The sequence below is a fragment of the Manis javanica genome, chromosome 2 (genome assembly GCF_040802235.1).
Source record: "Manis javanica isolate MJ-LG chromosome 2, MJ_LKY, whole genome shotgun sequence".
Lineage (NCBI taxonomy): Eukaryota > Metazoa > Chordata > Mammalia > Pholidota > Manidae > Manis > Manis javanica.
This window is the reverse complement of record NC_133157.1, coordinates 112,025,939-112,040,993: the sequence shown is the minus strand read 5'-3', so window position 1 is coordinate 112,040,993 and position 15,055 is coordinate 112,025,939. Positions and strand designations below refer to the sequence as shown.

The window sequence follows — 15,055 nt, the reverse complement described above, 5'->3', positions numbered from 1 at the left end:
GACTGCTGGAAGGGATACAAAAATGTTTTGATCCATCAAGCAATTTTCCAAATATAAGTTTCACAATTTATTGATTCAGCCTTAAGAGTGAGGAGATTATCTTGAATGTTTGGTTTAGTTATCTGATATTCTATCACCATCTGCAAAAAAATTAAAACCCCTTACTCTGCCTCTCCTCTGCCCATCTTCCTTTATTATTGAATACAGACATTTTATAAACAGTTAGTGAACTTTGGTTATGCCTCAGTATAGATACACCATTGCTATTTCATGAATGAATGTTCTATAATTTAACTAGTTCCTTTAGTTAATTTTTTGGGAACACAATCAAATATATGACATACTTTGCCTTATACTTCCCAACTTTTTCATAATTTTCTAAGATGGCCACCACTGTGATAGTGTGTATCTTTAGGCCAACAACTTGGAAACTAACTCTTTAATGCTTAAAGGAGAGCTGCATTGCTGAGCATGGTGGAATAGAGACTTTAATCAGGCATCAGCAATATTTCCTTTCATTCTGTGGTTTTTGCTTTTACAGCTTTGTATGTTATTACTGGCTAAAGATACTTTTACAACAAATGCACAGTATTTTTTGATTTTCACACTCACCTGCTCTGAATTTTTAAAATTCCAGTGGAGCTTTGGTGTCTGGAAGACAAATCCTGAGGTTATAATTAAGGTACTTAACTTGGCAGTATGCAAACCATGAATCTAAGTTTAATATATTTCTTTTTTTTCCTATTTTTCCAACATCTTATTACTTCTAATTATATGGTAAGGTCATTGAAGTTAAGTCTTTCATATTTTTAACTTGTAGGTTTATGCCCAGTTAAAGGCATTTCTATTCCAGGATTTTTGAAATGAAGGAATTCTTTGAGGTTAATTTAATAAATATATCTTGAATTGATACCTCAAGATTTCTTCCAACTGGAATATAAACTTAGCTAAGGAGCCAAAGTGTATTTCTGAAATGACTTAAGATTTAAATTGCATAGCTGTTTCCTGGTAAAAATACCAATTTTCTCTAAGATAATACACCTAAAAAGGTGAGGGGAGTGTTTAATTTACAGATATGTAAAAAAAATGCATGCATCACGATTCTTTCAGTTAAATGATGATCTTCAAGTTAGCTTAGATATAAAGTGGAGTTTATAGGAGGGATACTGGGTTACTTCATCTCACCAAAGGCAGGGTTAAAAGTAAGAAAGTAGGTAGTGGGCTTTCATAACAAGTGGAAGCAGGAACGAGAATCTTTTGGAATGCTTCGTCTTTTCCCCTCCCTTGTTGCTGCTTTCTGCATGACAACTTAATTTTCCAGTACTAACTTGAGCCCAGTTTTTTTCACATGTCAGGACAAAGCTGCTGTTGTTTTCCTAGTTGAACATCTTTGGCTGCTACTGTTCACTCCCTCTTGCCCAGTTACAGCTTGAACACATCTGACTGGCCTAGATTGGGTCTGACATCCTACCTTGGAGTAGTCAATCAATCAGCAGTGCTCAGATTGGTGGGGTTCTATAAAAAGTAACAGTGATTATGCTAATCCATTCTATATTGATTAGGAATTTTTATGGCACAAGTAACAGGAAACAATTCAACCAGGGTTAAACATAAATGTGCAAATTATTTGCTTTATATTCTGGAAGACCTCAAAGTTGGGTGCACCTCAAATCTTCTGTTTAATCTACTATTTTAATCATGTCATCACATATTCTACCTTTTCTATTATCACTCTGTGCTTCTGCAGTGTGAGCCTCACCCTAATACTGGCTCCCCTCCTGGCTGTAGGGTAGCTGCCCTCACAATGGCATTGTGGGCTTCTCATGCACATCCATGCAGAGAAAGAGCATCGATCCAATGGCATGCTGGAGTTGGCTTGGACCAACTGCAAGAGTCAGTCATGTTCCTCCATTCCTCATGTTAGCATCTTGAAACTGGATATGGTGGGTATATTTATACCACAGAAATTGGCAAATGCTGCAAATCAGGACTTTTTTCTTTTCTTCAGAAAGTTGGTTGTCATATTTACAAGCATACTACTGTCTATTCCCGATTCAAAATAAGTATCTTGAAACTTAGCTTAATTGGATTGGCTTAGGTCACATGACCACCCTTCAACAAAGATCTATGGCCAGGGGTCTTGACATTATAAAATGAATGTATATCTTAACTTCTTTAATTCATAAGAGTGTTCTAACAACAGTCAGGAAGTCTGATTCTAGAGCTATGTCATATTGTGAACTCTTACTATAATGTAGTTTTGGTCAGTTCCAGTGGAAAGTTTTTAAGTAGGTACAGTTTGTGTCTAGGGTCGGGAGAGGGAGGTATGTTCAAGTTAGTATCTTTTTGAAATAAGTGTTTTTTGTAAGTAAGAACATGAAAAGTATTCCACATCAGAGCTATATAAATTAAATATCACAATGAGCTACCATTTAATTCGTATCAGAATGGCTAAAATTAAGAAGAGTGACAATAACAAATGTTGACAAGTATGCAGAGCCACTGGAGGCTTCATACATTTCCTAATGAAAATGTATACTGATATAACCACTTGGAAGAATTGATTGTATTTTATAGAATTAATTACACAGCTAATTTATAGAACAACTACACAGCTTATTATAGCATTAAATACACAGCTAATTTATAACCTACCAAGTCCACTCCTAGGTATTTACTCAAGAGAAATAAAAACTTATGACCATGCTAGTATCCAAAGTCTTACATGTCAACAATGAAAGATGTATAACCCAATTAAAAATGGCAAAGGATCTGAATAGATATTTCTTTAAAGAAGATATATTAATGGGCAATAAACACATGAAAAGATGCTCAGCATCACCAATCACTGGGAAATGCAAATCAAAACCACAATGACATATCACTTCATACCCACTAGGATGGCTAAATAAAAAAGAGACAATAACAAGAGTTAGTGAGAATGTGAAAATTGAAACCTCACTCATAGCTAAATGGGTTGGTAAAATGGTACAGCCTCTTTGGAAAACAGTTTGATAGGTCCTCAAATGTTAAACATAGAAGCTACCATGAGTCAGCATTCTATTCCTACTTATACACCCAATATAATACAGTTCAAAGAGAACTGTAAACATATATCAACACAAAACATTATACATGGATATTTGTAGAAACATTTATAACAGCTGAAAGGTAGAAACAAACCAGATGCCTGTCAACTGCTGAATGGATAAACAAATGTGATTTCTCCACACAGTGGAATACTATTCGGCCTTGGAAGGATGGAAGTACTGACACATGCTACAACATAGATGAACCTCAAAAACATTACCTTAAGTAAAAGCAGCCAGTCACAAAAGGCTGCATATTATACAATTCTGTTTATGTGAAATGTACAGATAGACAAATCATAGATACTGAAAGTAGGTTAGTGTTTGCTTATGGCTAGGAGAGCAGTCAAGAGGGAGAGGGAAATGGGGAGCGATTAGTAATGGGTACAAAGTTTCTCTACAGGGTGGTGAAAATACAGAATTGTGAAAAATATCAGATGCTAAAAGTGCTGTGAGACTGTGAACTAGTAATAGTTGGACATTCCAAAAGGCCATTTGGGAAGCCTGAAAAAGTACCAGTAACTCAACTTCTGAAAATGTATTCTACTGAAATAATAAGAAACTTCTGCAAATATTATATATAAGAATGGTTGTTTCAATAGTATTTTTAATCACAGAAAGGTGGAAAAGATAGAATTATCAAGCAATAGGTGAATAGTCAAACACAGTAAGGCATATCTATACATTAGAATTTGATAATATGCATTAAGTTGAATGTTGAAAGAATAATCACATAAAATGCATTGTTATTAAAAATTAGGTTATGAAATATCATGCTCAGTATGATCCCAATTAATGTTTTAACAGTATAATTAACCTATAAAAATGACTGGGTAAGTTGTAGTAATAAAAGCCTTTTTAATTTCTTGGTCATTCTGTTTGATATTTCTCTTTGGAATGGGTTGGGGTGTGTATTTGTATATATATCTTGTACCAAGTTATATATATATATGGTTAGAAAAGGAAACTGATTTTAAAATCACTAAACTCTTAAGCTAATATTGTTTCTGTGAACATTTATAATGGTTGATCAATAAACATGAAGGAATTTCTAGTTACCTTTCTATGGCTGGAGACCCTTATCAGTGTGTAAACTTGAAGTTAAAGCAGGATTTCTCAGCAGCAGCACTGTTGACATCCGGGCGAGGTAATTTTTGTGGTGGTGGGAGGGCAGAGGGTTCAGGCTGCCCTGAGCATCGTGGCGCGTTGAACAGCATCCCTGGCTGCTAACCACTCCGTGCCGGTGGCACACCCCAGCCTTCCAGAAAATAATGTCTTAATATGCTGCCCAACATCCCTGGGAGGAAAAATTGTCCTCAGTTTATAATCACTGAATTAAAGAGCCATTTAATAGAGGAAGAAAATTCTGGACTGTTTCAAAGTGGGATTATCTGTGGTGAAGTTATACCTGTTTCTCACCTGTACTTGTTTTATAACTGGGGTACATATTGTTTCACCAGGAAACTAAGTTAAATAACAACTTACCAAAATAGCTCTTGATTCTCCTTTTATTTCCTATGTAAATTGCACGAATCTTTACTACATTTTTGTTTGAATACTTACAACATTAAGTGTGTATATTGCTTCTTATTCTAATGCTGGTTATTCCATGCTTTGTACAGCTCGCTCAGCCATAACTGGAAGCTGTGTCAATGATGGGATACACATTATCAGGGGTTACAGCCTATCTTCCACGCCTTTTGCAACCCTGTGTGGTGAAGAGGTCCCATCTCCTGTCACCATCTCTGGTCCCATGCTGATTAACTTCTATTCCAATGCACACAACACGGACTATGGTTTCAAGTTCTCCTATAGGATAACCTGTAAGTAGTCATAATGGTGTAGTTTGGAATTTTCTTTTTTTCCTGAGCAATTTCCCTAGGGAATTTTAATTGTGATTAATACATCACCAACTTGAACATTCATAGATGTAAGGGGAAAAATTATCAAATAGGTACAGGTCTATAAATACTTAGCTATTCTTCTTAAAAAAAATAGGACGTTTTTCATGAACTTTGACTAGAACTGCTCTTTGAAAGTTACATGGAAGATTGAGACTTATTTTGACTAAAATGAACATTCCTGCTATATTTATTTGTTCATACATTACATAACAGTGTCTTTTTGGCCTGGGCTATCCAGATGTCTGTTTTATTTCTCTAAGCCACTTTGCTAATGTGAAAAACATATTTTGTAAGTTAGAAAAAATGTAAGAGAATATCTTTATGATCACCCAGCAGGAAAGGATTTTTTTTTAACAATCTGCAAAAAACACAATGTCTAAATGAAAAGAAAACATTAATGTATTCAACTATGTTGTAATTTGTAACTTCTCTTTATCAAAGGCAAAGTGAGAAGACAAGTCATGGATTGGGCAAAGTCTTTTGTAGTTACTAGGATTTTTTCATTCTTTATAGATAATTTAATTGTTTTTTAAAAAAATCATAAAGTTATTTTTCCCTGTTTTGAAAAGAAAGCAGTCTTTTCTTCTCCTGCAATAAACTTGCTTGGATAGTTTGCTGGCAGTATTTCACCCGTGTCATCCTAATGTCAATGAAATGGGAACACAAATATGACACATCTTTTTTATTTTGTCTTTATTTGATGAAATGCATTGCTAAAAGTAGAAAGTTAAATCATTTTCTTTCAAATAAATTACTGTTCCCATCCACAGAGAAGCCTGAAAAGGTTCATTAACCCAAGAAAAGGACCTTCACAGCTTCACATCAGCTGTCCCCTGAGTCCTGAACTCATTTTTAAAGAATGGTTGTGCATGGCTCTGTGTATCTGTTGGCACAAACAGACAGAGCCAAGCAATGAACATTCCTTCCCCAAGTTGTCAGTTGAGCAAAGAGAAGGATTAACTTGTGTTTTTTTGGTACAACTTGTGTTTTGGAGAGTCACACCCCTGCTTTACATTCTTCTACTCTTTAATCCTTCATTTTCCTAAAATGCTGTAAACAGATTCACCATATCTACCAGGAGAGTCTCCTTTAAAGAATGTTGTTGATAAGGTTTCATATCCTGGCCCGTGTACAAATCTGGGAGTTACTTAAGCATTGATAAACTTTCAGAGACCACACAATTGTATATAAAATGAAACAGAATAATGGCTACAAAATCCAGCATTTACTTCACTACAGATGTACCCAAGGGTCTGAGCACATGAATACTTTTTGGCATATGGAGACTAGCTTTCCCCCCAATGTAGGCTCAGCTGAAGCAAAATAAATAAATAAACAAATAAATAATGACTTAATTAACTTTAAATGGCCACCACAATTTGTGTGTCATTTTTAAGAAATGTAAGTGGAATATTCCATTGGTCCAATTATGTCCAATATAAATCATAGAAATATCAAAATATTCTAGCCTCATAATTTTAGGATCATGAAATAAAATGAATGTAAGCCTTCCTCACTGCAGTAAGAATAGGGCACTTTCCATCACTGGGTGGCACAATCTGATTCTCCTCATATGTAAACCCAAGTAAAAATAATAATAATTTTATGGTTTTTAAAATGGGGTTTTATTCTGTTTTTATGGACGTTGTCTTAATTGTGACTAGCCATTAATTTGACTTAGTTATCCCACTCCACGATGTGCCTTAAATTATTCTTCCCTGCTTCTCCTTACTTTCTCTTCCCGGGACCTCAGTGGAAAAGTCAGTTATTTGTAAATACAACGAAAGGAGGTTGAAGTTGCTTTAAGACAAATAAGTGTTATCTTTATCAGGGGAAGAGCTACAGTAATAATAAATATCTCAGAATTATTTTTCCTGCTATGAATAACTAGTCTCTGCGTATTCCTCTGTGCTCTGTCGCAGCCTGCGGCGGTGCCTTTAACTCCTCCACTGGAATCATCAAGAGCCCTGCCTACTCCTACTCAGACTACCCCAACAGCATGCACTGCTGGTACAACATCACCGGTAGAGCTGACAGGGTGATCCAGCTCAAGTAAGACGAGTTTGCCTTCTTTAGAAAATTGCTTCAGCTGTATTTATAGAAAAGATACTCCTTTACAATGGAGAACACTGATTCTCATTGGAGGTGTATAAGGGAATCTGGAAAGGAGAGTGAGGTTCTGGGGTGATAGTCTAAGCCTGGAAAATGGGTTTCCTACCTCCGCACAAGCCAATAATGATTAAGAAACATAGGCACACTATCAGTTAGAAGAGTGTTAAAATTTTCCAACAAAAGAGTTTCATATAATGGGTTGTAAATTTATAAGCCTATCTTAAAATCAAAGGGTGTGGGGAGGGCAAGAGAAAGTAATTTCCATTTGTTGGGCACTTATTAATTCACACTCTCCAAATTCTCTTATTTAATTCTTAAAACAGTCATATGCAGAATGTATTATTAGTCTCATTTCACTGATGAGAAAACTGAGCTCAAAAGAGTCAGATAACTTTCTCTCATAGGGTAATATTGTCTAACTACTTAAGAACTTTATTTATAGTCATGTATCAGAATACCTCTAAAGAGGTACTATACAAGATATCTTACATCACCAGTAAAATTCTTCCCTAATCCTACTTACCCCCAGCAAGACTGATTAAGGGAACACACATCCAGTTGTCCAGAGTAATGAAGTTCAAAATTAATTTTATATAAGATGACATATTCCTAACTGTTGTGTTTCAGTGATAAACAGTATGTGGTGGAAAATTCTGAAAGTTGGTGTAGTTTGTAGCAATGTAGAATTTTTTAAAGAAGCTGGATGGCGAGGACCACTCCTACCTACCTCCCCCAATATACCTGTGACCACTTTCTGCCCTAAAAATCGTACACTCCTTGCAGTTTACCTCTAGGAGCCTCATAAATCAAACGGGTCTGTCTGTAGGCTGTAAAACAAGTTTCAGTGAGCCTCATTTGATTCCTGTATCAGATAGTAAGTGGTCTTTAGACAGCTCTGCCCAGGACAAAAAGCCCTTTAAGTCCCAGGAACAAAAGGATAAACAAAAGCTGTCAGATGGCCAGGAGCAGAAGGCCTTTGACTGGATCACCTGCCCAGAATGGAATCACAGAATTATAAGGCCTGATTCTTGGCATTTGCTGCTGTGGCACAGGATTTGCTTTTTACATACACACACATACTATTCTGTTGATATATATATATATAAAATCATCATTATATATACTATTATATATGTAATGCATATTATAGACATTATATATATATAGACACATACACACATGAATATATATACATACTGTTCCAAGTATTATCTGTGCTTTTCTGGGAAATTACACAAAATAAAAAGCCAAAACAGTTTCAAGTTCTCTTGGAAACTCAAATCTTTATCTTTCTTTGTTAATGGATTCATGCCATGGAAGATAGATGTATTAGAGAATAAAAAATGAATGCAGTAATTGTGGAAATTATGTAGCTTTTGCTCTGCCCTCATCTTCTTTTAAAAGAACATTAAATGGTACATGTGGTTAAAAGAAAATACAGCACTTTTTCACCCTGTTCTTCATTATCAGTTTGAAAAAATTCAACCAATCAAAACATTTTAGAAAAAAGTGAAAAGATCCTTTTTTTCTTAAGGCTCTTAAAAAGAAGTATTTTAATCATTAGATACTTTCAAATTATTTCATATTAGAAGTTTTTGTCATAGCTGCTGGCAAAAAAAAAAACAAAACTGAGAAGGCAAAAGAACCTACAGAAATGACAACAGTATATCAAATAATTTGAACAGGTTTTCTTTAAAAAGTAAGCTATAATACACCCACCACAAGTCTTAAAAAAAACCATGTAGGAAGTCTTGGTTGTTTGGGAATTCTGGGAGTAATTACTTGAAATGACAGAGCAGGAGGCCTAGATTAAAACACTGTGTTAGTCCATAAAAGAAAAATTAGGGATGTATCTGTTAGGGTAAATTACAAGTGATAACAAACAACCCCAAGGCACTTTAGCTTAACTCAAGGAGTTTATTTTTCACTCGTTTGAGTTCCTCTAATATGGCTGGTTGCTCAGCCACCCAGGCTGATGATAGGCTTCATTTCTATACCTGAGTCCATGATCATCGCTTCAGTGGGAAGGCAGTGTGGCACATTGAGAAGTCAGTTTTAAAACTTCTTCCAAAAATAATACATATCACTCCTGCTTACATTTTCATGGCCAAAGCAAGTCTTAGGGGCACGTCAGACCTCAAAGTGTGCACAGTAGGGCAATCCTACCAGATGTTGGGAAGGCAGAGAGCTAGAGATGTGCAGTGAGGGCCCCATAGTTACCACAGTGATCTTAAATGTGAATTTCTGGTTGTAGCAATCAAATGGACTCAAGAGAATATAATTTCTTCTTTTCTAGCATTGGTTTTATATTTTTATTTCCTTAATGAGGAGTATTTTATTTCATATTCCTGGTTTACAAAGCATCATTATAATGCTCACCTTTTTAAAAATTTTTTGAGGATCCACTATATGCCAGACACCATGGTCTGGTTTTTATAGCATTTCTTCTACTCTATTATATATATTACATACTTGTTCTTCCCATAAGTAAAGACCAGGATAATAATACCACTTGATCCCACAAAATAACAAGAGAACAGAGTAAATACCATGTTTTTAATAAGACTGAAAAACCAAAGTATTGCTGAAATGATAAATATGCTCAGCTCCTCAAAAGTTAAACTCATATAGACTTAATATGTCCTAGACTGTAAACTCCAGTAAGTCCAGAACTGTATCTTACTCACCTTTATATCCCCAGCATTTATCCTACTTTTTGACATATTGTAGTCACTCAGAAAATTTTGGCTAAACTTTTGAACTGATTAGTAAAATAGTATCTTGTTTCTAATATTTTCTATCAAGTAAAGCTTAGATATTCTGCTCTTAGCCTTTATCTTCTCTACTTTTTTTTTTTTTACAAGAACTAAAGATAAAATTTAATGGAGACCCAAGTGGAGAACATCAGTATTAACAAGGTTCATTTCACAGGTTCAGTGATTTTGATGTGGTTCCCTCTGCCTTCTGCTCCCAAGACTACCTGGCAATTTATGACGGGTCTGACATCAGTGATCCCCTTCTTGGCAAATTCTGTGGTTCTAAGGTCCCACCAAATGTTAAGAGCAGCAATAATAGTTTGCTCCTGGTGTTCAAGACAGATTCATTTCAAACAGCAAGAGGTTGGAAGATATCTTTCCAGCAGACGTTAGGTAAGAATTTTGGATTACGAATCTATTTTTCATGACTGTTAGTTTTCTGCTTTATTTAATATTTTTTTTCACCAGGCTAAAGTTGCTGTTCATATAAGTTTAGAGGAATATGTCAAATAAAGTTTTGCTTTTAAAAATTATATATATTTTGATTTTTAAAAAAATCACTCAACAAGCATACCTCTCTATTATGCAAAGATGAAGTCTGTTTACACATCCATCTCGAATTAGACCTGAGCCTCATTTTATCATCAATAGAAATGATGAAAAGAGAATTAAATGGTGAGGGTCTGAAGGCAGGCAAGAGTCAGATTAAGAAAGAAGGTCTCACAGCCTGTGTTGACTTTTTCTTTAAAAGGGTGAAGAGATTTGGAGAATTTTAAATAAAGATGGCCTGGCCAGACTTGACTTCTGGCAAAATCATAAAGTAGCAAAGTGGAGGAAGGTTCAGGGGACCATATGACCTGAGAAGTAAGAGGCTTGTCACAGCATTCCTGATGGGAAATGTTGAAGGCTCAGACTTACTCAGTAGGGATGGAAAGAGAAAGAAGGGTAGAAATCTCAGAGATATTAGAAGGAAGAATACATCAGAAATACAGTGTTTGGAACTTGATGATTTGAGGATGACTTCTGAGTAACTTGTTGGGTAGTGGTGCCTTAGGACACTGGGATTTAGGGGAGAAATATTACTCTTCGTGTGGAGCTTTTGGATTGGAGGGCCTGTGAGATATCTAAATAAATATAGGAGGCAGCTGATGTTTGAGAAGCAATTTGGGCTGGAAATAATGATCTGGGAGTCACCTAGTGAGAAAAGAAAAGCTAGGTATGAGGATAAACTGAAAATAGCACCCCAGTTTATCCCCACTGCGTGTGAGAAAGAGTTATATAACTTTGAGTCATTTAAAATGTAAGGTAGTTAATTCGTTCTCTCTTTCTCTGTGCACAAAGCATGAGTGGCACGGTCTAAGAAAAATCTATATTTGACTCTGGAGAGTATTTTGATTCTTCCATTCGAATATAGATGTGATTAATGTTCTGAAAATGAACAGCTCACAAATGATTCACATACTCTGTGAAGACTCAGAAAGACTGGGAATTTTCTACAGGAAGAATCCTGACGCACTGATCAAATTCTTTCCTACTCTTTTCCCCATGCTGTGGATAACTTTCATACATCTGACACAAAGCAGAGCTTACATTAAACTTCTTTGCATTTGGTATGTTATTTTTTTCATGTATCTTTTGATGGAATCAATTAGACATTTGTGTTTTGAAGTCATCCCACTAAAATGCAGGCTTCATGCAAGTTATATCAGGAAATCACTTTGCCACCGACCTTCCTTGCTTTCAGGCATCACCTTGAAAGCAAGTCTCATGAGCATGCAGAGTATTGCCTTAATAGAATTGCCTTAGTGAAGTGGCATACCAAACACACAGGCTTTTTTTTTTTTATACAGGTTATTTTGAAAGAAAAATTAATTTTCCTTTGGAGAGCTCTTGCACAAAAAACTCATATATTCTTGCCTTTGGCACAGACTACAATCAAATGACATATATTTGCATTTGATCTTGCTACCTGCTCTAAAGTTGTTTTCCTGTTTCCTAATATATTCTCACATGACCATTGAAATAATTGCAAATTGCCCCACACTGCTGTCATCTGCAAGAAGCTTCCCAAGTTAGCCAATATTCCTTGCCTCATTAATTACTATGTTTTTCTGAGCTAGATAAAAGACTTTTTGGACTTACTGTGATTTTCATAAAGTAACACAGAAGGAAAAATCTTACACTGTCAGAGGCACTGTTTGTGAGTACTGGGCACTTCCAGTCAGTTATGTTTTCTTCTGCTCACAGTTAGACAAAGGGTTTAAAGGCAGAGAGCAGAAATGGAATTTCATTAGCTACTAAATTTGTGCTACTACTGCGTTTCATGGTGATGCCTTGTACCTCTTTTCCATCTGTAAAATACCGTGGGCCACTTGGAAATATTCAAGAAGTCATTTAATGGTCTTTAGTGGTATTTTTTTACTGAAAACCTAAGGGTTATAATTTTGGATTGTTTTGGTCTCACAAAGCTTTCAAGACCATGCATGTAAGTTCACTGATCATTCTGCAATTTTGTTGTTTGTGGTGAGGAGAAAAGGGAAGGAACAGTAAGAGTAGGTTAAATTCTAGGGTTTATAGAATCTTTTAGGTAGAAATCTGGATGAAAAACTTAGACATGGCTAATAGCATGCATGCACCTTTCACATCCATCTCAACCCACTTAAGAGAAGGAAAGCAACTTTCTGAACAGGACAGTGAATCTGTGCCTCCAAAACTGTCAGTTTAGCCTGGAAAATATTATCTTCACAGAGTAAATAACTGCTGTGAAGAGGGGACCATTTTAGTTTGTACCTCAGGTTAGTTTATCTTGACTAAAACACCAGGGTTTTGCTAACTTGCTATTCAGATTGTACTCTTGATGATAATTTATATACATCTACTTTAATTTTTCAGAGGTCAGTAAAGAGCCTCACTCACATAATTATGTGGCTCTCAGGTAAACTTTTCCCCATGAATTTGTCACATTTATATTGCTAATGGGTCAGAACAAACTTGGGGAAATATCCCCTAGTTTGTTGCTAATTCTGAATACATGGTGCAACTGAGCCTGCCCCCGTCATGGCCATCTGGTGCTACAGGCCTCAGGCGAGGGGCCTGCGAGGGGGAAGCAGAGCCAAGGCTGTGCAGGAGCTGCTCCCTGGCTGTGAGGTCAGCCGCCTTCCCGCCTCCTGCCCCCCACACTCCAGCAGCGCATGAGTGATTGGCCCCAGATGACTGAGAACCAGCAGTGTGATCATTCTGGGCTTCAGGGATCTGTGCAGCTCTGAATTACCTGCAAATCTCGGTGTTTTCCTTGAGAATACTTAGCTGTCATCCAATTGTCAGTGGTGTCTATGATCCCATAAGCTTAAGAAGCCATCAGTCCTGTGGATTTGCCTGAACTGGGCTTGCTCTGTAGCACAGAACTGACCTTTGTAAGTACCCTGTATTCTGTGAACTTCTGCTAGTTGAGTTTCTGCCCCTCCTTTACCGCCAAGTTCTCCTTCATCCGTGCTGTGCTTCCATGTATCACTCACGAAGCGTTTCAGCCTTGCAAACATGATTTTAAAATCATCAAAGCCCCCCTTTCTTCTTGGTATACTGGCCTCATGTCAAAGTGGTGTTCATTTGCTCAATTCATTACCATGCTCATCATATTCGACACCAAACTTCTGTATATAGGATTAGATATTACTGTGCATGCCATAGTCATTTCTTTTTTCAAAAGTAATGTATTCTATAACACTGGCTAAATGGCAGGGTCAAAACTGAACCTGGCCCGATTAGGTGTGAGGTTGGTAGGCAATGGGAATCAGTGAGTTGCCAAGGAGAAAGTGAGGTGTGACCCCCTAGCATGCCATGTCACCTTGGAGAAGGTGGCAGTGTCACGGACAAGGGGCCGTCAGTGACTACAGGTTCTCCTCACCTAAGGCTCTGAACACTGGACACGTGACCAAAGCTCCCAGCTCCCTGTTGCCCACAGCCCACGTGCTGAGGACGAGGACCACTACCTGTCTTCCTCACCCTGAGGTGCCGGCATTATAGAATAAGCCAGGCAGCCTTCAGGTCTGACTCACAGACCTTGTTACGAGACAAAGGCAAAAACACCAGAGCATGTGTGTAACAAGGACAGAGTGAACCACAGTCCACAAAGGTGGAAGCATGCCCAGATGGGAAGAACTGTAGACCAGCAGATGGCCCCCACCCAGCTGCTGCAACACGTCATTGCCCAGCAGGATGCTTGAGGAAAGTCCCACAACACTCAATTTTTATCCACTAGGAAAGATCAGTTTGAAATATTACCACTTTTGCTCTTTTAAGAATGTGATAGAAATGAAGTAGCTAATTCCTGTAAGGTGCCTTAGACGTCAAAGAGAAAGGCTTATGTACCAGGAAGTAATACTGAAGTCCTGGATTTCTGTAAGGCCCTATGACCTGCCCACCCTCTCTAAGGTGGGGGCTGGGAGTGTATGTGTGGCAGGGGTCATTAGCATCCAGAGGACCAGTCCATGGCACAATGATTTCTTGTTCTTTCTTATACACTTTGCACTGAAATCTAACCAGCAAATCCTGAAGTATGTTTTATAACTTAGATCTGAAATCAAAGGCTAAATTTCAATTAAATTCTAAGGTCTTGCAGTGTCCTAGCATGTAACTTTTTCTCCATCGATATTGGCTGTTTGAATGAATTAAAGAATACATGGATAAATCCTAATGACTTCATAATTATATCATATATAAGAAGTATGATATACATTGTTATTATAGATTCACCTCTTTCTCAAAATTGAATCTTTGTTCATATAATTTAGCTGTTATTTAAAGTAATTAATTGGATCACTTTCATCCTCAGAGAACTTGGGAACACTGGTCAGACTAAACATTTGGGTCATATATGTATAGTCTCTAGATTTTTACCTGCTACCTTAACATCAGGGAAATGTCTGTCAAACATGCTAAAGGAAGATGGTGGGAGTGGTGGGAGGAAGTTGAGGGAGTTGAACAAGGTTTTATTTGTAAGTGGGGTAGCAAAAGAAGGAACAGGTGACAAGAAAGCTGGCGGGACTCCAGGGCCCCAAAGATGGAAAATATGGTCACAACAAATGGAGAAAAATATAAGATGTCCAAGTCAGATTCTGGTCTCTAGTTATTTTTAAGTTTCGCTGTTTTGGTGTTAAGTTTGGAGTTTGAGAGGCATCCTAAACCTCTGTTTAAA

The 15,055-nt window shown here is 36.9% G+C and overlaps 1 protein-coding gene across 3 annotated transcripts in view; it reads left to right on the top strand.

Moving 5' to 3' along the window:
• CUBN (cubilin) overlaps window positions 1-15,055 on the top strand; it is a 267,651-nt gene that overhangs the window by 209,105 nt on the left and 43,491 nt on the right. The window contains exons 57-59 of one of the 3 annotated variants that reach the window (XM_037001703.2): window positions 4,712-4,912; window positions 6,916-7,045; window positions 10,037-10,254. In XM_037001703.2, the coding sequence (XP_036857598.2) occupies window positions 4,712-4,912; window positions 6,916-7,045; window positions 10,037-10,254 (549 nt within the window). Of the gene's footprint in view, window positions 1-1,788; window positions 3,321-4,711; window positions 4,913-6,915; window positions 7,046-10,036; window positions 10,255-15,055 lie in introns of those variants that run through there. The other 2 variants (XR_012127986.1, XM_073229128.1) reach the window with 2 other exon arrangements.